The following is a 22,946-nucleotide window of genomic DNA, read 5'->3' on the forward strand; positions in this document are numbered from 1 at the left end:
AAAAAGTCACAGATTCAAGATTCAATGCATTTTTCTCTTCTAAAAGTCAATTGCAGGTACTTCATGTAAGGCTGTTATAAAAAAAATCACACGTGTACTTTATTGAAGTTGACAATGCTGTATTCTGAAAAGTCAATGCACTAACATATAAGAGGTACATGGATTAGTGTTAATTAAAAAAATCTTTAAAATTTCCGAAACACTTCTCTATTACATTTTATTATATAGATAAACACTTAAACAGTCAGAAGGATATCGTGGTTCAATAACAAAACAAACAAAATACAGTCCAAAACTGACTCAAATAATATAATCGGAAACCCTGTTGAAACTGAATTTGTTGAATTATTTGATCAAATCCATAAAACCAGCTAGAACACCTTAGTTTCCCTTAGCAAAACAAGTTCTCTCGTTGTTTTATAGTGTTTTACTATAGTTACTTATGATTACTCTTACCAAACATGCACATGTGCTCATACAATATAGTATTCATTGGGATCACAGCAAAGGCATGAGATTAAAATGCCACTGTGCCACTTTGACTGTCTGCTAAATTTTGCATGTTATCAGGACAGTTACAACATCTACAGTTATACATTAACTGGTTTAGACCTGAAAACAGGTGTGGTTAGAACCTCAAGTGTGGTTACAACAATGGCTTTGATTCTTTCACCGAAACCTCTAGATTTTAGAGCTACATATGTGCCCTTTGAAATGAACAAAAACTCAATGCAAAAACGTTGCAATGGAAAGTTCAAGTGGTACTGAAAAAGTTCTGCAGTTTTGTAGGAAATGTAAAGGACTTAAGCATTGCAGGATTGGTTTGTTCGTAGTTGCTGTATAAGATCCATGGAAATGCAGGTATTTGATGATGTAATTTTTGTTTCCCAAGAACATCGCCTTTGTGTCCTTAGCACCTAAATGTTCTTCCTTATTCCGATTCAGTATCACTGCTGGAGAGCATCTCTATGGCCTCCCTTCTCCGTCTTCTGGTCCACCAATCCAAGCTTCTATGAACGGATTCGAATACTGCCACTGTGTATCGGGCAAACATTGATATCCACTTGAACCCCTCCACAAAACAGTTTACAGAGCGGGACACAACGCTTACAAACACTGTAGTATAGTGTGCCAGCAAAAGGAGGCTGCGCCCTAACTGCCTTACGTAATTAACAATCATGTTAACCTTTAAATCATGTCCTCCCTTCCTGTTTTGGACCATCATTGATCTCACAAAAAGAAATAATACAATCACAATCGGTCACAGTATAGTCACAATCTGTTCCTGTAATTTTCTCCTAGTAAGCAAACGTGTTTTGTTTCGGTTTGCATTATTGTACGTTTATTTTTTATTGACGGTTCCCTGGTTTTGCGGGACTCATTGTAATTTGCAGTTTAGAGACGCTCCCTTGCGCGGACCAATCACAGCGTTGTGTTTCTGTTTCCGGGATGTTTGGTGATGTGGCTCTGCACTGAAATCCTAGAGACGAAATTGATCAAATAATAAAGCCAGCTCGTCCCTGCGCCGAGTACACAGGTCAGTTTCACATTTAATGATATAACCGAGTCGCCTCTAAATGTATTCGGCCGTTGACATGGTCGGCATATGCAAAACCACAAGTATATTTAAAAATATCCCAACAGTTGTTTACGAGTCATCAGCACGAGCCCACTTACAGGATAAGCGCATTGTAATCACGGATTGGGCTTCGATAATGCAGTTTTATAACCACCATAAAAGATAAATGCATACCTTTATATGCCTGGAACAAAAGTTCTGATATGAACAACTGATTATAAAACAGAGAAGACGAGTCGCTGAATAATCTTTGGTGTTGTGTAGACAAAATGAAAGCGACGCAGCCGCAGTCGTCCGTCAGATATGTTTCGTTATTGTTCGGTTCTGTTCGTCTTTTTTCGTTTTATGGTACCGTCACACGAGGTAATGTATTGTTAAGAAAATGCGTTATAGAAATTCTGTTAAATTCTCGGGCAGGGGTTCAAAGCTACTTAGTTAATGGTCTGTAAAGGCGACGTTTTTAAGTCCACTACGCAGCCATATAACATCACATTGTATAAGTTAGGTGCATTTATGAATTTTGAGTTATGCTCATGATTTGCCAGGGTTTTATTTCGAAAGTAACTTGTATGTGTTATTACGTTATACTCCAAATATTAGACACCCGTTTTAACTGAATCATACTTCCCTTTTAGTATTGTAATCATATAAGTTTTATGTATTGTTGTAGTGCAATATTATAGGAATATTATACTGTATAAAGCCTGATAAAAGGCCAGCTTTAGCTGTGTTTTGGTATTACACTGGTTTTCAGCTAACGTTAGTCAACATTAGCTAATCAGCTTCCTTATAACAAAAACAGGTATAACCAGCTGGAAGTTGTTTTGTAAATGGTCCAAGATCTTATATCAAATAAATGATCTGCCAGTAAAAAATCCTTGTTATAATACAGAATGGTGATGCAATGGTACTGTGATTACTTTACATTTATGCATCTGATATACACATTTATCCAAATTGACTTACAGTGCATTTAAGGTATATATGTGTACCACATCACCTAATTTGCCGGTGTGTGTGTACACAACCACTCAGTAATGATAAAATTGACCCCTCCTTTGTTTAAAATAAAACAGTCTCATGGGAAAAGCTGTTTGTGTTTTCTGAGCAAACTGAGGTCACTTTGCGCAGACCCCGCCCACAACCGTTCAAAAACAACAGTTAGGTCATCATTTCTTTTTTAAATCTTTCCATGGCACATTCTAGAGACACATGAAACTAAAACCCCATTTACACACCACTTTGCTTCATAAAATTGACAGAGAGGCTTCTGTGTGAACACAAACATGTCCCATGAGTTTTCTGGGATCGCTCCCATAAAGAGGACCTGGTACCATTGCCGTAACATATACGGAAAGCATTCTGTGTGAACAATACACAGAAACAATGCCATTGCGCTGTGACTCTGCAATCTAATTTTGACAGACATTTTGTAATTTTCTTGAATAAATCAGAATGGGACTAAATAAAGTCCCGGATTAAGTTTTGCCTTCACATAAGGCTAAAATTAAGCATCCAAAGAACCCAAGACAAAATATTTAACATTTATTGTATTTCTTTCCATGTAGGCCAGCCATGTTTAGCCGGCTGACCCAGGGGGTGAGCTCTGTCCTCCAGGAGCTCTCTGGTGAGGAACGATCCGATGAAAACGCTCAAGTGAGTAGACAAATTGGGAATTAAATATTTGGATAACTAAGTCAATACCACTTAGTTTTATGTGAAGGATTATGAAGTGTTAACAGGATTTGAAATGTGGGGTAAAGGAATTTTTTTCTACATTTGAGAATTAGACTTTAAGGGGCGGTTTCCCGGACAGGGCTTATCCTAGTCCCAGACTAAAATGCATGTATTAGCTGCCTTAATTAAAAAAAAAAACATCTTAAAAATATCAGTGCTACTGTTTTGTCTTAAGATGCACACCAGTATTGTTTTTTTGTAAGGTTTGTTTGTAAAAACTACTTGAATGTCCTAATATAAGGCTTAGTCCTGGCTTAATCTAAACTCTGTGCTGGAAACTGCCCCAACAGTCTTATTGGTACTTGTGCATATAAGACAAGCATAAACAGACCAAGAGCCAGAAATCATTTAAACCACTTTAAAAGTGCTTTTACATCCTTTTTAAGCTTGTAAGCCCCAGTCACCATGCATTGGAATTGCAGTTCCTTAAAGTTGTTCATCTTCTATTGCAATGAAAAAGAATCAAGATAGTTTTACTTATAACAATATGGGAGTGAGTAACTGATCCTACAGTGTTTTTTTTTTTTAAATTCAGTTCAAGTTGTCAGTTTGTTTTTATCATCAATAATATTAACATGAGGTTTTCTCAGAAGTGGTATTGATAAATCCTCTATATTTTGAATTTTGTTTTTTGGAACAGGATGGTTTGGTCCCTCAACCCCAGCCTGATACTGACGACTCCCTGGTGGGCCCTGGTCCTCCAGAAGAGGTCCTGGAGAGGCTGGCCCAGACAGAACATCTGGTGGTTCAGCTGAAGGAGCTGATCCGAGAGAAAGACATCCAGCTTGCCAAAACTGAGAAACAGTTTAAGGTGAGGACCTACAGCTTAGAGCAGGGGTGCCCAACCCTGCCCCAGGAGGGCTACCGTCCTGCAGACTTCAGTTCCAACCCAGCTCCAACACACCTGTCTGTAATTATCAAGCAACCCTGAACACCTTGATTAGCTGCTTCAGCTGTGTTTGATTAGGGTTGGAGCTAAATCTGCAGGACGGTTGCCCTCCAGGAACAGGGTTGGGCACCCCTGGCTTAGAGAGAAATAAAACTATACCAGACTTTAAACCCATAAAGATTTGAGTCTTATGCTGAGTCCCAATTCGCATACTATCCGTCCTAAATAGTATTCGAAACTAGAATTAGTACGTCCCAAATCGTAGTATGTTGAAATGAGTATCCCAAAGATACCCGGATGGTCTACTATTTCCGGTTAGATTTCGAAGTGCAGATCAATGCACACTCTAACGGCTAATATTGGCCACAACCCATTGCGTGCGGGAGGGAGGAGCTTAACCACACTGACCCTCTTGTTTATTTGTAGTAATACTGTGGCTGTAGAAATGTTAACTTTATTATTCCAGCGAAAGAAACATGGTTCATACACTTTTACTGTAGTAAAAGCATGGTTCATTTTCATCTGGGTATTTTTGAGTTATATGTAAGTATAAAATACGTTAAACAATAGTTATACTATAAACTTTTTAATATTTGGACTTTAAAATAAGTAGCTTTTGTTACACACATTGCACATGAACGTCAGAACCAGCCGCCTCACAAACGACCTGCGTTTGGTTCTAATGACGCTCTGCTTCACTCCTCAACTTGGTAGAACACATTGTAAAATGTATTGTGAAAAAAAACGATGAGAAATAAAGATGGGAATAGTAAATAAAATTATATTTGACATGAGTTACAAGAATGAATGAAATATTGTTAACAGTCGTGGTGTGCATAACTAGGCAACCACGTTTTCGTTCACGTTGCATGACGTCATCGAAGTACGTCCCAGAACGTGCATACTCTTTTGCTACACACTCAAAAGTATGTACATTTTCCTCACAAAAACAGTACATACTTTTAGGTCGTAGTATAAGTAGGCGAATTGGGACTCAGCATTAGTTTTGCATTTTCATGCTTTTTTGTCTTTATACAGGAGGAGAAAGAACAGGCAGAGGTCAAGTTTACAAAGCTCAAACTGCAGGCCAAAGCCAAGATGGCGGGCCTAAACAAACAGATTGCTGAGTTAAAAGGACAGGAATCGTTGAATAGCAGTCAGGTAAATAATAAATTGGTTTTAGTGTGAAATGGATATTATTTGTAATTATTATTTTTGTATTAATATTAAATATTATTTCTTTGGTTTAAAAGTGCTACTTCATCATTTTTAAATGAAGTTTCATTTCTTTAAGGCTGGTTGCTTCTATCTTATCTCTCATACAGGTTAAAATGTTCAACTTAAGTCCCATTCGGACGGGATTGGTTTCACGGGGGTAAATGGTGTAATATAATTTTACCACAGGGCATCTGTAATATTGATGGTCAATTTGCACCGGATTAAAAAATCTCAGTAAAACATTCAGAAGTGGGAGGGGTAACTCGATTACACAGTGCTTCACATCTCTCGTCGTCACAAGCACATTACCTTGCTTCCTGATATCACATGTGCAAACAACATGACACAGACAAGAAAAAATACTGTGTTTAATTTCAGTTTGGGGAGAATGTCAGTTTCAGAATTTAAGTTTGTGTTATGGTATTCAGGAACTGACTTGGCACTGTCTTGTTTTACTGCCTAAAATGCAAGTAAATGCTTCTTAAAGCGCTGTTATGTATGAAAATACATAAAATAACAGGTAGTGACAAAATTTTTGTGTATTTTTACAGCTGGTCTATTGGCACAAGATTAGTAATATCTGAGGTAATTTCTCCGGACCTTTTTACAGAAAGTAAAAGTCACCGTAATCATATTTAACGACATTGTCCGTAATGATTACTGACGTGGAGCGTTCGGACGGGACTAAAATCATTGAGAAGCTCTGATTAAAATTGCTCTCCCCACCTCCCTATGTAAAACTAATCTTGTCTGAACAGTACCTTAGCATAAAGATATATCACGTTCCTTTCCTATATCCTTAACTGTATCTTTACATACAGGATGCGTGACAGGGTATGAAATATTGCATATACTTTATACAGGCAAGGTTGGTAAATGATGTTATCATGCTAGTCTCATGCCACGTAATGTTTGATATTGTGGCATATTTTCATTTGAACCACTGTGAATTTCAGTGTTTAAACACGATTGTGTCAGCTTTTTTTTGACAATGCGGCTTGGAGTGAAGTACCTAATTCAACAAAGATTTCCCATTTGCTGGCATTATAATGATAGATGGCTTGAATTGTTTCAGAATTCTGAAAGCTCCTTCACAATGGCTCCAGGAGTGGAGGAGGAGCTCCAGCAACTCAGAGAGAAGCTCACTCAGGCAGAAACGTCCAACAAGGTCCTTCAGCATCAACTCTGGGAAGCTGAACAGCGTGTGAGAGAGGAAGGACATGCCGAGCAGGTGTGCATCAACCATCAAACTACTGCTGTCGGAATACTGTTTTCTTAAGCCTTCTTGTCTCTGTCTTTTGATATTAATAACACATGAAATATATGTTTATGTTTTTCAACTCGAAAATGTTTTCCAGGTACGGGTCTTGCAGGCTGTAGTGAAGGAAAAGGATGTGAGATTCCAAGAACAAATCCTTAAACATGAGCAGGAGCTCATCAATCTCACACAGTCCTCAAATGATCAGGTATCTCAAGTTGGGCACTTTTTATGAATACAATATATTAAAAGTGATTTTTTGTATGAACCACTGGATGTAGTTTGTTGTTTAAAATACAGTAAGATCATAGAATGTACATACAATACAATAAATCAGTCTCTTACTCTAAAATTATGTGTCATAAAATCTATATTCAGTGGAGAAAAACTTTTTTTGCCAAGAATTTCATGAAGGTAGTAAGAAATTAATTTAGGGAAGCACAAACATTTTGGCTGCCAAATAATTTTTTTTTAAAGAAAATTGCCAAAATATAGCACAAAAGTAAATCTTGCTCCACCTCTTCCATCCCTAAATTAATTATGCAATTACCAAATAAATTTTATTAGTTCAGAAACAAAACGGATCATAGCAGTAGTGCCAGGACAGCATTTCCCTACTGTTTTAAGTCTGTTGGCTTTTTCTTTCAGATTAGCCTAAGGCGTTGGATCCACATTTGTTTTCTGTTAGCAGGCACAAAATCACAGCTAATCATGTTACCATGGCAATTTTGATCTAAGCTGTCTAGTTTCAGAGCGCATGTTCGCATTTTATGAGCAACATCCTACCACTCTTGACTCATTTCATGTTATTGGACTGTTCATGGACTGTTTATCTTTAGCATGTTTGTTAACCTCTAATAAATCAAAATCTTGAGTTTTGTTTTCTCTTGAGCATTTCTTCATATACCTCATTCTGTTGTGCTTTAAGCCTGTCTTTTATTTTTTTAAAGGCTCTTCGTGCATCCCAGCAGCGCATAGAGGAACTGGAAGAGTCCTTACGTTCTCGTTCGCAAGTCCTAGAAATGTTACAGCAAGAACTCAACAGTGCAGACCAGCAGAAACAGGTCAGGATAATGTATATAGTTTACATTGTTGCTTAACCATACCTGACTCAAAGCTTCCAGCATAGTGTATTTTTATGTCTATGCTAAAAACCAAAATATGGTCAAAAGAGAAAAATTCCCAACTGTCAGAACATAATTGTTTGGTTATGATAAAACCCACATTGGTTATCATGGAAGGACATTTATTGTCAGTTTATCATGTTGTGCCAGATTTGAACACAATATCATGCAAGTGCTGGCTTTTCCCTTTTACATACAGACAGCCCAGTTAATTCCTTATCCTTGTGTTAGGTTATAGACCAGTTAACATGTTTATAAATATGAATGTTCGGTTTGTGCAGATTCTAACCACTCAGTTCAGGCACATGGAGATGGAGTTGTCAGAAGCCCAAAGACTTAGAGAAGAGGAAGGGCAAAAGTGGTCCATGCAAGTTGAAAATCAACTGCAGGCCTTTAAAGCCAGACTAGAGGCTTCAGAGAACCAAAAAGAACGATCCATCAATGCTCTCAACTCTGAATTACTGAAAAAGACCTCAGAGCTGGATAAATTGAGAGCAAAACTTACAGCTGAAGCTAATGAGAAAGAGGAAGAAGGGCCGACAAAGTTAGGAGAGAAAGAAACTGATTTCGAGAGAGAGCTGGCCAACATGCGAACAAGTTTTGAGACCAGACTGGAGAAATCGGAGAATGAGAGAGACCAGATCATCAGTGATCTCAACTCTGAATTACTAAAGAAGGCAACAGAGTTGGAAGAAATGAGAGCAAAGCTTGCAGATGAAGAAAGAGAGAAGAATGATAAACTGGAGAATTTCCGAGAAAGGGAGACAAGCTTAGTGACAGAGCTGGCCAACGTGCGATTAAATCTGGAAGCCAGGTTTGAGGCACTTAAGAGTGAGAGAGAGCAGACTATCAGTGCTCTCAATGATGAGTTACTGAAAAGGACAACAGAGTTGGATGAATTGAGGGAAAAACTTGTAGCTGAAGAAAGAGAGAAGAATGAAAAACTGGAGAATTTCAGAGAAAGGGAGACAAGCTTAGGGACAGAGCTGGCCAACCTGCGATTGAATCTGGAAGCCAGGATTGAGACATTAAAGAGTGAGAGAGAGCAGACTGTCAGTGCTCTCAATGATGAGTTACTGAAAAGGACAACAGAGTTGGATGAATTGAGGGAAAAACTTGTAGCTGAAGAAAGAGAGAAGAATGAAAAACTGGAGAATTTCAGAGAAAGGGAGACAAGCTTAGGGACAGAGCTGGCCAACCTGCGATTGAATCTGGAAGCCAGGATTGAGACATTAAAGAGTGAGAGAGAGCAGACTGTCAATGCTCTTAATGCTGAATTACTGAAAAAGACTACAGAGTTGGATGAATTGAGGGATAAACTTGCAGCTGAGGAAAGAGAAAAGCAAGAGACAATACAAGTTAAAGAGACAGAACTGGCCAATATGCGAGCTCGTCTAGAAGCCACACTGGAGACATCAGAGAATGAGAAAGACCAGACCATAAATGATCTCAACTCTGAATTACTGCAAAAGAGCACAGAGCTGGAAGAAATAAAAGCAAAGCTTGCAGCTGAAGAAAGAGAGAAGAATAAAGGCCTGGAGAAATTAAGAGAGCAAGAGATTAGCTTTGAGACAGAACTGTCCAACATGCGAGCTGATCTAGAAGCCAGACTGGAAAAATCAGAGCATGAAAAAGAGCAAACCATCAATGTTCTTAATACTGAATTGCTGAAAAAGACCACAGATTTGGATGAATTGAGGGACAAACTTGCAGCCGAGGTAAGAGAAAAGCAAGAAACATTACAAGTTAAAGAGACAGAACTGGCCAATATGCAAGCATGTCTAGAAGCCAGGCTGGAGACATCAGAAAATGAGAGAGACCAGATCATCAGTGCTCTCAACTCCGAATTACGGAAAAAGGCAACAGAGCTGGATGAACTGAGAGAAAAGTTTACAGCTGAAGAAAGAGAGAAGAATGAAGGGCTGGAAAAATTAAGGGACAGAGAGACGAGCTTCGAGACACAACTGGCCAACATGCGAGCAGATTTAGAAGCCAGATTGGAGACATCAGAAAATGAAAGGGAACGGACCATCAATGCTCTCAATGCTGAATTACTGAAAAAGACCACAGAGTTGGATGAACTGCGGGATAAACTTGCAAATGAGGATAGAGAAAAGCAAGAGACATTAAAAGAGAGACAAGCAAGCTTTGAGACAGAGCTGGCCAATTTGCAAGCATGTCTGGAAGCTGCAGAGAAACAGAAAGAGGAGATGGCAAATAAACTTGAAACGGTGATTGCAAGTCACATGGAAGAAGTTCACCATCTCCAGGAAAAGCTTGATGAAGTAGAGCGAGAAAGGGTGGAAAGATCTAACAGTGAACAGGCTTATTTTGCACAGGTGCAAAATGAGCTTGAGTCCTTGAGAGTGAGATTGGACATCAGTGAGGAGGACAAGAAAGCCGGAGAGCAAGCCAAGGATATGCTGGAGAAACTTTGGAGAGGGCTTCAATCTTTAACAACTTCTACGGAGACAGAAGCAGAAATATCCATTCCTACTGATCCTGCACAGTTCTTAGAGATAATACCTACCTTGGAGGCCCAGTTTGGTGACCTCAAAGCCAAACAGCAAGAGAGCGAACCTCTTCTACAATCTTTGCAAGGTAAACATCCAAGATAAACAAGGTTCAAAGCACTTTTTTGATTTGAATAAACTAGTTGAAAGGATTTTATCAGAAAGCCACTGCATAGTGTAAATTTTATTCCTTTTAATCATAACAAATGATGTTTCCATGCACCTGGATCTCTAGGTCAACTGGATAAAAGCATAGTGGAGCGAGAGGAAGCCGTTGCTAGGATACAGGAATTGGAACAGCAGCGTCTCCCTCTTGAGGTTGGTGGATTGTAAATAAATTTGTTTTAAAGTTTTGCCACTCCAAACTAATAAATATTTATTGGTGTCTATAAAACCGTGGATATTGGGGTGCACCGATAAATGCCGATATACACTAATAATACTTGGCCGATAACTATTCTTAATCCTATAGACAATAATATTCACAGTTACTTCATGTACTACGGCTTTTGATCAGTAAGTCCTTATCGATCTGAAATCACTGTTAGTTTGACTCGTTTATAACATGCATTTGAAAAAGTAACACTCTTCAAACATAATCATTATACATATTCTTTATTATCATGAAAATACCTGAAAAGGTTTAAAGAACAGCAATATAAATATATTTATATAAATATATAGGAGCAATATTTATACTCTGTTTAAAGCAATAGCACTGGCATTGTTTATGTTTATAAAAGAAATCCAATATATGTAAAAAAAAAAAAATGAGTTAATGTTGTTAATAAAACAAATGCTGAATAGCAAAAACCACCTTTGAAGGTTGTCATGTTGTCTTATTATATTTGTGATTTAGCTTAATTTGTGCCTCCTCTTATTATGTTGGTCAGTTGAATGTTTATTAGATCCAATCCATGTTCAGTAAAAATAAATAGATGGAGAAATAAACTAGCTAATAGACCAACTGTATAGTATTGTATACAAGTGTTTAATATCTGCATCGGTATCGGTCAGAAGTTGTCTGTTTAAATCGGCATCGGCCAAAAAAATCCTATCGGTGCATCCCTAGTTCCTTTTGATCTTGTAACTAAGAGCTAATGCGTGCATATACTTGTATGTATATCCACATATGTGATTATTATACAAACATAATTATGAATCCTTAATAAAGTTCAGTTATTGTGGGTATTGAACCTGTATATGTACACTCAACAATAAGAGAACAATGAAAGTTTGTCATAACTGAGGGTTATGTTTCTAGGTTGCTTGTGAGTCAGTAGGTGACCATGTGACTGACCGGTCTATGAGGGATTTGGACAGGGCACACCCAGGTGAGTTTAATATTTGCCTTTGTACAGCTGAATGTACTTTGAACTGTTGTGCTTCTTTTAGTGTCACTCCTATCATGCTTTTGTTTTCTTTGTTGTGTAGTTTATGCTTTTTAATAATGTGATTACCTAGGGGTTTCCTCTACCAGCCTTAATCTTAATTAACTTTGTCAAAAAACAGAAAATAATCAGGAAGTTAAGAAATTAAAAGAGTAAAGCCAGATGTAGCAACATACATGCTTGAAAAGCATGCTTATGTTTTTTGCACTTACTTAATCATCTTATTTTTCCTTTCTTAGAAGACAGCGGAGATGGACATAGTTCAGGAAATGCATTACAGACAGATCGCATATTGCATCTGGAGCAGCAACTTGCGGAAAGTGAAAAAGAGCTTTTTGCTCTTAGAGAAGAACTGTCACTCACCAAAGACCAATCTCTGAAAATCCCAGAGGTGAAAAGTGCAGACATTGTACCCACAGGAGACATTGCTGGAGTGCATGACAACTCTGTAGCAGAGATTGAAAATCTTGAGGACACAAGAGAGGAGGAGACAACACTTGTGGCAGTTGAGACCTCTGTCCTGTCTGTCTCCGCAGGCAATGAGAATAGCCCTGAGCTTATAGCACCTCAACCTGCGTCACCTGCAGAGTCAAAGGGTACTTCCTCAGATGAAATGGTAACTAGCAGTGATTCAGAAGTAGCTCATAGTAGCTGGACTCTTCTGGAAGCAGTGAACCAAGAGTGGCCCCCACAGGTTCAGGACTGGCATGTCACAACAAAAAGCTGCATAGTGGATATTGAGTCACAGTCTTTAGATATCAATAAAACTGAACAGGTATTTATTGGCCAGCAGCAGGGAGATCTGCTAAGTACAGACTCAAGCTCTAGTCAGGCTTTTGCACAGATTTTAGCAGAAGAAATTCAGAAAAGATACAGCGAACTTCTGGGAGAGCTTCAGCAGTTGAGAGATTCAGCGTTACAATCGCAGGAAAAAGTTGATCAACTAGAAGAGGAATTACAGTCATTTAAAGATTCCAAAAATGAGGCAGAATCAAAGGCAAACATTTATGAAAAAGAACTGTTGGAAGTTAGGGCAATGATCCAGCAAGAAAAATTAGAAGGACATAATGTTGCTGAGCAGCTGCAAGAAGAAGTTCGCTCCAGAGATATCCAGATGCAAGCCTTAAAGGCAGACCTAGATGAAGCTCAGAGAAGACTTGTTGAACAAGAAGGTCAAGCTAGAATGCTGACTGCTCAACTGGAGGACAGAGAGTTCACCTCCAATGAACTGGAGAAGAAGCTCTTGGACATGGAGAACAGGTTACTGCAGATTTCTCAGGAGGCTGACATGACCAAAGCTGTTCTTTTTGACAGGACTGCTGAGCTGGAGGCCCTTCAAAAGTGTCTTTCACAAAGAGACCAGGAAATGATGGAGCTCAATGACAGCATGACTGCCAAACTACTCCAGTCTGGAGAGGAGAGGTTTACAATATTGAGTGAAGTCAAAAAGCTTAAAGAGCACATTTATGAACTAGAAAAAGTAAGGGATGACCAACAGAACATTATAGAAGATAAAAAAGCAGAAAGTGAAGAGCTTGTTGCACTTCAGAAGGAAAAAGAGGACTTGGTTGCTCAACTGGCTGCTATGAAGAAAGATGGAGAACAGGTCAAGAGAAAGCTGCAGGCAGCTCTGATACAACGGAAGGATTTGATGAAAAAAGTTGCAGAGTTTAAGAAAGAGGTGGGGAACAAAGAAGAAAAGGAAAGGGATGACAATGAAGCAAAAACTCTTCAGATCAAAGATGAAATCAAGGATAAAGATCTGGAAATACAGAGACTTGATGCTTTGTTGCAGGAGACAAGAGAGGATCTAAACATTAAAGAGGAGACCCTGATAAGTCTGCAACAAAAAATCAACAACCAAGATCAAGCATTGGCAGAGTCAGATGCTGAAATACAACGTCTGACAGAGCAGTATGTAAAAATTAATGAACAGCAAATATTGCAGGCGGATGAGGACAAAAACAGATTTCTTTTACAAATAGCATCCATGGAATCTGACATTGAAAGACTGCACAAAAAGCTTCAGGAAGCTACTGATGCTCATGAAGATGCTGAAGTGAAATTTCAACAGAAAGACTGCCAACATCTTGAGCAGATGAAGCAACAAACTGAGGCGTACAGTGATCTTCTTAAGCGTTTTCGAAATGAAGAGGGTGAGAAAGCTGAGTTGTTGAATCATATTAGGGAGCTAGAGGAACAGCTACAATCAAAGAATGTTGGTGATAATGTGCTTAGTGTTAATGTGGAGGAAAATGTTGGGTCAACCTCACAGAGTCCAGAAAACAAACCAGAGACAAATGATTGGGGTCAGGATGACTGGGTAGATTTTGCTTCTGCTGAAACTGAGACACAACAACAACACAAATATGGTGAGCAGTCTCAACAACCATTAGTGGAAGATCATGAGGCTATTATAAATGCTCTTCAGAAGGAGATAAAAGTTGAGCAGGCTACCCGTGCAGAATTAGAGTTGCGTCTACAAGAGAGCCAGTCACATGCAGAGAGCAAGGTCAAAGAGCTGCTTGAGGAACTTGAAGCTTTGAGAGAAAAGGAGAGGCAGATTGATGGTCTAACTGAAGAGTTAGAGGCTCTACGAGTGAAGTGTCAGAGAGCAGAAGCTCATGCAGAGACACTAAAAGCAGAGGTTGATCAGGCTTGGGAATCAGCTAAAAGAAGCATCTCAGATGCTGAGTCTCCCATCAAAGCCCTTCAGTCAGAAGTAGAGGAATTTAAGCATTTTCTTAAGAACAAAAATGACGAGATTATTGATTTAAGCCAGCAGCTAAGTGAACATAATTCCCTCTTACTGAAGATGCAGGAAACTGTGTCAGAAAAAGATCAGCGTATTGCTTCCCTACAAGAACTGCTTAAAACGGAGCAAGATAGATTTCAAAAACTGGAAGCAGAAGTGCCTCAGCGAGAGGTAGAAGACAAGGATAACAATGCCAAACTCCAACAGCTTCAGCGAAAACTACAAGCTGCTCTTGTGTCACGTAAAGAGGCTCTCAAAAATAACCAGGCCCTTAAGGAGGAACAGGCTGCTGCCGAGAAGATCCGCTTAGAGCTTCAGCAGAAGCTTGAGTTTGTGGAGGTGGAGCTGAACAACTCAAAAGAAGAGAGGGAGAAGTTAATTAAGGAGGTAGATCGAACCTTGTTGGAAAACCAGAGTCTCAGTGCCTCTTGTGAGAGTCTTAAACTTGCTATGGATAGTGTTCTGAATGAGAAGGATGCATGTAAACGTCAAGCTGAGAGTACCAAAGAGGAAGCTCAAAAAGTGTCCAGGCAACTAGAAGAAAAGATCCAAAGCATGAAAGAGGAGTATGAAACCCTCCTCAAGTCATATGAAAATGTAAGTGATGAGGCTGAACGAGTGAGGCGAGTGCTTGAAGCTGCACGCCAGGAGCGGCAGGAGTTGGCAGCCAAGGCACGAGCTCATGAGGCAGCCAGGCAAGAGGCAGAGAGGTTAGCAGAGCAAGCAACAAAAGAGGTGGATGTTGTTAAAGAGAAAATGAGGAAATTTGCCAAGGTCAAGCAACAGAAGATTATGGAACTAGAGGAGGAAAATGAAAGGCTTCGGGAGCAACAAGATAAGAAAAGCACCAGAGATACTAGCACTGAGCTAAGAACAGAGCTTGAGAAAGTCAAGGAAGAGCTTGAGAACTTGAAAGCAAATTATAATATTGCTGTGGATGAGAAAAACTCCTTAGAACAGCAAGCTGAGGAGTTAAGACAGCGTTTGACAGAGGAAATTGATAGAAATCCCACTGAAACAATGTCCATGAAGACTATTCAGGAAGTTAAAGTTGTCACACAGCAGAGGAGTCCAGAATTAATTGAAAAACAAGAATACTTGGGAAATAGTAGCTCTGCAGAAACTAATTTACAGATGCAGCCAGAAGAATGCATTGCTAATGAACACGATGTTGTGGAAATGCAAACAAAGAATGAGATGAATGCTCAAACAGAGATGAGACTAAGAGAACTGGAGATCTCTCTGAAAACAGCAGAGGGTAGGGTAAGGGAACTTGAAGCTGCTCTTGAGGATCAGATGGAATTGAGAAACAAGCAAGAATCCATGCTCGATGCAGAGTTGGTGTCCCTCAAGAAGCAACTACAGGAGTCTTTAGAAATAAATGAGATCGCGAAAGAAGAGAGCTCTAAGAAAGATACTCAACTTCAAGAACTTCGGAGCAGCCTAGAGGCTGAAAGAGATGACCTGGAGGAACGATTGATGAACCAGCTGGCTCAGGTTAATGGCAGCATTGCAGGCTACCAGCAAGAGGCAGCTGACAGTCGGGATCGCCTTGCAGACATGCAGCGGGAACTGGAGAAAGTAAAACGAGAGCAAGCTGAGCTGGAAGCTGAAGTAGCTAGCGAGAGAGACCGGGCAGCCAGGATGGAAGAGGACATGAGGCAGGCGCAACGAGAGCGAGCAGAGGCAGAGGTTGAAACAGGGAAACAAAGGCAGCTGGAGCAGAAGTTAAAATCGGCACAGAGGTTTAAAGAAGGTAGTCAAAACAGAACACGCCAGCTCGAGGAACTTCTGAAGGAGAAGCAGTTAGAAGTGCGTCAGCTTCAGAAGGACTGCATTGAGTACCAGGAAAGAATAAGTGAACTGGTTAAAGAAATGAAGACAATGCTGTTGGGTAGAGATGAGGTGAATGCTGAACTCGAGGCAGCACGCTTGGAGATTTCAAAGATTACACAAGAGAGAACTAGTATTGAAGCTGAGCTTTCTGCCTGTAAAGAGAAGTTGAACATGGCACGAGAAGAGACAAAACAGGTCCAGGCAGACAAATTAGCTGCTGAAGAAATGGCAAAACGTTTAGAGTCTGAGTTAAAAGCAGATGCAGAGCGTACTCTTGATGAAGTCAGGTATCGTCTTGGAGCAGAGCTTAAACAGATGGAATTGAGACTAGAGAAAGCTTACAGGGAACAAGAGAGGCAAGAAGAGGCAACTCTGGAGGCAAGGAGTGTTGCTGAGGCTACAGACAAGCGTGTTCAGGAAACACAGAGCCGTCTAGATCAAGCACTGGCTCGGTTGGCTGCCTTTTCCCGTTCCATGTCGTCATTGCAGGACGATCGTGATCGTGTGCTGGATGAAGCCAAGCAATGGGAAAATAGGTTTCATAATGAACTTCAAGAAAAGGAAGCTGATGTACGGGAGGCTGAGAACCGAGCTAAAGAACTTGCTGAGCAACTGCAGGTAGAGACCACTCAGAAAGAGGAGCTGCAGAATTTATTGGAAAGGTTTGTTAAGTTTTACTTGGGCTTTTTATATCATTTAACTATGTTTTACCTATTTTTTTTTAAACAACAATAATCCATATGTTTTATTTGTTTAGGATGCAGAAAACTGAAGAGAACCTACAGCTAGAGCTGACTGAGACGGAAAAGAAACATAGTGAAACCCTTTCAGCTCTTGAAAAAGAAAAGGCTGATCTGCAGCAGAAGCTTACACAGGTAGAGACCAACCAAGTCCAAACTAGCTCCAAGCTGACATCCTTAGAAGCAGAAGCAGAGGGACTACGCCACCAGGCAAAGGCTTTAGAAGAAGCTGTGGACAAACTTCAGGGAGAGGTTAATGAGGCCCGTACGGCAATCAAAGAACGAGAGGCAGAGGAAATGAGACTCGGCTTGAGGCTGGAGCAACTAGAAACAGACCTGAGCTCTTCGAAAAACCTCACTAAAACCCTTCAGGAATCACTGGCTGAAAAAGAGAGAAGGGAGATGGAGCTCCTTGGTGAGAAGGAGCAAGCTGTTACACAGGTACTTACTATACAGAAAACCATTCAATATTACCAAAAACCAAAGTCATAAATGTAATAAAATGATATACAATTGGATTTTTCTTTATCTACTTGTAGGCTGTAGAAGAGGCCAGGAAGGATGCAGATGGAAGGGCAGAACTGGCAGAGAAAGAGCTGGAGAAGAGGAAAGAGGAGTTGCGTGGTTTAGAGGAGAGACACCGTAAAGCTGAGGAGGATGCCTTCCAGAGCAAAGCTCAGCTTGAGTCCTTCACAAAGGCTATGGGTTCCCTACAGGATGATAGAGACAGAGTGCTCAGCCAATACAAGCAACTAGAGGAACGACACCTTCAGGTACAATGTTCTTGTAGTTGTTTGATGTTGCATACATTAACACATCACATTTAACAGCTGTAATTCAGTGTATGTATAAAATATGACTCTTACTTATCCCTCAGGTTATGATGGAGAAGGACAGCCTCATCCAAGAGGCTGCAGGTGAAAACAATGGGCTAAAGGAGGAGCTTCGAGCCCTGCTGTCACAGCGGGATGATCTCAATGCTGAGAATGCCAAGCTCTCTGCCCAGCTTCATGGCTACAGAAATGACCTGAACCAGGTTCTTGCCATGAAGGACTCCCAACACAAGCAGATTCTTGCCGCCCAAGTAGAACGCATTAATGTTTTGGAGAGAGAGAAAGAAGAGCTTACGATTCATATTCAAGCTTTGGAAAAAGATGTTGCACACGGAAAGTTACCACCAGTGGAGCTGGAGACCTTGAGCCAGGCCAGTGAAGGAAGTGTTACAGTCGATAAACGTGATGCACCGGGAGCTGAGGTTGAGAAACTAAGGGAGCAGCTCCAAGCTGCTAAAAAGCACATCGCTACCTTGGAGGAGACCTTGGACTTGGAGAGGGAAACCCAAGCAGCCCACACCAAAGAACTGAAGGAGCTGAGATGGGAGGGTGGTATTATGCGAACCGAGACTGAAACGGCAGAGGAACGAGTGGCGGAGCTGGCACGAGACCTGTTGATGATGGAGCAGCAGCTTTTGGAGGAAAGGGAGGCTGCAGCTCAACTTCGAGCTCAGAATCAGTCTTTTGGTCAAGCCATGGCTTCTTTGCAAGATGCGCGAGATCAGGCTGCCAGTGAGGCCAAAGAGCTGCGACAACATCTAGAAGAAATAAACCGGACAGGCCATTCATCATCTTCCCCTAGTGGCCCGAAAGGAGAAGTGTGGAGCCTTAAAAATGCTCTGTCAGCACTGCAGAATGACAGGGAAAGAATGGTATGTAACCATGTCCTAATCTTAACATGAATCATTGTAATGTGTGTAAATTTATGTTTCCGAATAGTGCTTGCTTTTAATATTCGTAACCTAAAAATTATATTGTTTCATAGTTGGAACAGCTACGGTTGCAGAAGTCTGAATTGGATCGACTTGGATCAGGTGAACTGTCCAGGATTTCCCAGGCTCTTGAGGAGGAGAGAAGAAGGACAGGGGAAAGAGAGGAAAATATCATGGCAGAACTGAGGAACAGAGATGCTCAGATGGAAAGAGATAAGCAGGAACTGGAGATGCTCAGGTGTGTTCTCAATGATAGCTTTCAGTAGTAGGATTTAAATTATTTGTGATACCTTGGTACCAGTATTCTATACTTACATTTCTTGAAAATGTTTGACATGAATAGACAAGAGAGGATGGACTGGCAGGGCCAAGCTGAGCTCTTGAAGCAGCAGACCCTCACCACCCTCTCAGACAGAGACCAACAGGTGCGACAGCTCACTGCTTTGCTGGAGGAGGCACGGGCATCAAAACTACAACACGAGTACACACAAAGACAGGTACAAACAATACTTAGGTCTTAAAAATATAAAACGGCTAGATAATCTACTTTTTATATTGAATTGTCTATGTGTAGCAAGAGACTGTATACTGTTTATTTATGTGTTAATCCGCAAAGTCTATGATCTGATTTGTATTTCTGTGTCCTTAGGGAAGTCTTGCTGTAGACGCTGCTCCTGGTGGCCCTCTGGAGCACAATGAGGGCTATAAAGCTGAATATATTGAACTCCAGAGAAGGTACTTTGGCAAAGTTCAGTCCTATTATGTATTATACTGATCCACACTCACACTTAAACACCTCTGCCATAAGCTACATTAATAGCTGTAGTAAAAACGTTCCCACACAGTTAGCACACTGCCTATATTTAAACCTTTTTTATTTAGCTAACAATATGGATCGAATTGAAAAATATAGTTTTTAGCAAAATAGTTCTCAAAAACCTATACTTACCAGAAAAATAGCTAAACCTTGCATGCCGTTAAAAATAAACTTTCATTTGTTGCTGTAAAGTAACCTTTCTGCTCTGTGTGTTTCTCTCAGGCTGGATGAGGAGACAGAACAGAGACTAAGATTAGAGGAGCAGCTTATTGCTGCCCAGGATCATCTCAAAAGGTTTGATAAAAGGATTGTTTATTAAAATATCCTGTCTAGCTCTGTCATCATTTATGTACCCACGTTGGTTCAAATCTATATGACTTTTATTTAACACAAAAAGATGTTAGGCTGAATGTTATTTATTGACAGTCCCAGCCCATTTAAAGGCGGGGTGCATGATTTAAAAAAAAAGTTTGGAAAAGAGAGTCGGGCCGAGTACCAAAAAAGTCAGCAGTAAGGGACATGTCTACTTACTGTAATCGTTGCCTGGGTTGGGTATGTGTGGGGCGGCTCTATCAAAAGAAGGTCCAGATTCTATTGGGGTAGGGGCGTGTTTGATTAGATGATTTCAAATATCAACATTGGCTTTCAGAGATCATGCACCCTGCCTTTAACCTGATAAGGAACACTGTGCCGTACACGGCACACCCCCTCCCTTGCACGTGAGGCTGCATTACGTCATTGTAACTTTGAAGCATTAAATCTTCAAAATATACGGTCATGCGGCACATCGTTGTAAAGCTTAGACTTTCGGGATTCCATTAAGCGCACACAGAAAGCATAATATGATTTTTAGCAGTCATAAAACTGTAATCTAGTTGTTAGTTACCTGAACCGGGCGGCGCCGATTTAGGATATTTACTTACCTTCAAAATCTTTCCTTTATCCGCTTCGGTGAAATTGTCCAAAACAAATTGTTCATAAATCCCCAAAAGTCCAAGGAAATGGAATATCCAAGCCTTTTAATCCAAAACGATTTGTTCATCTCACAATCTTGAAGTTTCTGACCGAATTACGATATAAATAGTGTATACAATAAGTTCACTAACAGACATTCGTTCGAATCTCACTTTTCATTCATGATTTATAATGAATATATTTGGATGTCATGTTTATTGTGCAACGTCTGAGGAACAAATGCGCCCCCTTGTGGAATTTCAGCCGTTCCATAAGAGGCTACCCTGCATTATGCATTTGGCAGACTTTCATTGTATGAAAAGAAAAACAGCATCAACAGTCTTTAGATTTTTGTGTGTTACATTTGCAGTGACCTAAGGGGGAAAGTAAATGGTGTCAGAAATGTTGCTTTTTGGGTGAACTATGCTATTTAAAATTTGACTTGCATTATATGTTAAGCAGGTTAATTGCCATTTTGTGTTAATATAAATAAGCGGTTTTATCATTTAACCCTTTTAGGCTTTTAACTAGGGCTGGGCATAGATTATTCTAGATTAATCTCATACAAAATAAAAGTAATGTTTTGCATAATATACGAGTTTGTGATGTGTGTAAATATGATTTATATTTAAACACACACAAATACATACGTGTGTGTATATATATATATATATATACACACACACATATATATATATATATATATATATATATATATATATATATATATATATATATATATATATATATATATATATATATATATATATATATATATAAAATATACATTCAATAATTTTTTATTTAAATATCGTTTTTTATTTATAGATAATTTAGAATATATAAAAATGTAAATAAATATATACACACATGTAAATGTTTCGTAAATACATACATTATTTAATGCAAAAAAATACTTTTATTTTGTATGAGATAAATCTAGATTAATCTATGCCCAGCTCTACTTTTAAATAAATATAAAATGTATTTATTTATTGTGTTCTTTACAGTTGTACACAAGGGGAGTGGCAGACTGAAAGGATGATGTCAGAAACTGCGGTCCTGATTGAGCCACCAGAGGGTGCTGTTACACGGGTAAACACAAATCCTAATTTTTTAAAACATTAACATAAGAATGCAAATATTTTTATTTTGCTTTTATACATTTCTCTGTACCTCTCCAGACTCGTAGTGGTGGGCCCGGTCTGCTACGGATGCTGCGAGTAGCGTTCTGCTCACGTCAACGCACCCCTCTGCTGGTGTCACTCTACCTGCTAACTGTTCACGTACTGCTGCTGCTATGCATGGGAGGATACCTGTGAGAGAGACCCAGTACGCTTACTGAGAGAGAGAGGGATATATACTCATTCACTAGTTATTCTCAACAATCTGACAAATTAAAAAACACAGGGTTAACTCATTTACATTTTTACAAAAACATGTTTTCTTGCATATTTACCAAAGTTACAGTTAATCTGTTTATTTTGATCTGAAAAATCTGTCTACTTTTAATGGGGCTTGTTTAAACTTAGTAACACTACTGGACTTCCTCAAGAACATTATTTAACCTACAAAAAGCTGCGGATCAATGAAGGAATTGAAGCAAATGAAGTTGGCACTGTACAAAGTCAGTGTTTCTTCTTTGACGCATTAGATGTCATAAATCTCCATTTCTCTCTCTGATGGAGTTTTATCATTGGTTTCATTTACTTTAATAACAGTAGGCAATAGGCATGCAAACATTATGCCTAAAAAGTTACAGTACATTCCAGCTTCCTGTAATTTATCTGTTATCGCTTTATTTTTGCATTCATACATTGAAATTGTTAAAATATGCTGATACAAATACTGTCAGGTGAGACATGTCGAAAGTCTTTCAGTCTTGGTGTGTCTCTAAACGTTTATCCCTTTCATGGCAGAATAGTTTGCCAGCTTGGTGCAATACTCTCATTTGTTTATTTCAATCTGTATTTTTTGGTATGTTTGTTTTCTTTTAAACACACTACGCATCATGTTTGTTCAATCTGGACTACTACTCCATTTATTCACTATTAATGGCTTAAATCAAAGTTCATCAACTTGATTCATTTGATTTTAAATATTTTGATTCTGTTTCTATTGTAAGATATTAATACTCAGCTTTCATGTCAGTTTTCTGAGCAGAACCAACAGGACTTCCAATGCTCAGCACTGTCAATATTGATCTATTAGGGCTGTATAGGGCTGGAGTATATTAGTTTATATTTTAAGAAAAGCCCAATGAGTGTTTTATCTGTAAAATCTGTGTAAATGATCCTTTCCCTCCCTCCTGTTACCCTGTTGTAGGGGCTAATATTTGGAAATAAAGTTTATTTATGGGAAGACAGACAC

At 39.4% G+C, this 22,946-nt stretch overlaps 1 protein-coding gene across 2 annotated transcripts; it reads left to right on the forward strand.

Annotated features, from left to right (window-relative positions):
* Nucleotides 1–1,424: 1,424 nt before the first annotated feature.
* Nucleotides 1,425–22,945, forward strand: golgb1 (golgin B1). Of its 2 annotated transcripts, none has more exons than XM_065268423.2 (20): nt 1,425–1,537; nt 3,148–3,235; nt 3,957–4,127; nt 5,244–5,366; nt 6,499–6,654; nt 6,782–6,889; nt 7,632–7,745; nt 8,087–10,406; nt 10,554–10,636; nt 11,583–11,652; nt 11,949–16,962; nt 17,058–17,481; nt 17,580–17,813; nt 17,918–18,745; nt 18,859–19,043; nt 19,149–19,302; nt 19,455–19,540; nt 19,845–19,916; nt 21,587–21,671; nt 21,761–22,945. In XM_065268423.2, the coding sequence occupies exons 2-20, from the start codon at nt 3,155–3,157 to the stop codon at nt 21,896–21,898; spliced, it is 10,446 nt and encodes a 3,481-aa protein (XP_065124495.1). In that variant the 5' UTR covers nt 1,425–1,537; nt 3,148–3,154; the 3' UTR covers nt 21,899–22,945. The 2 variants fall into 2 exon arrangements, with proteins under 2 accessions (XP_065124495.1, XP_065124496.1); XM_065268424.2 differs by having other exon boundaries at nt 11,952–16,962.
* The last annotated feature ends 1 nt before the right edge of the window (nt 22,946 follows it).

The sequence above is a fragment of the Paramisgurnus dabryanus genome, chromosome 1 (assembly GCF_030506205.2).
Source record: "Paramisgurnus dabryanus chromosome 1, PD_genome_1.1, whole genome shotgun sequence".
NCBI lineage: Eukaryota > Metazoa > Chordata > Actinopteri > Cypriniformes > Cobitidae > Paramisgurnus > Paramisgurnus dabryanus.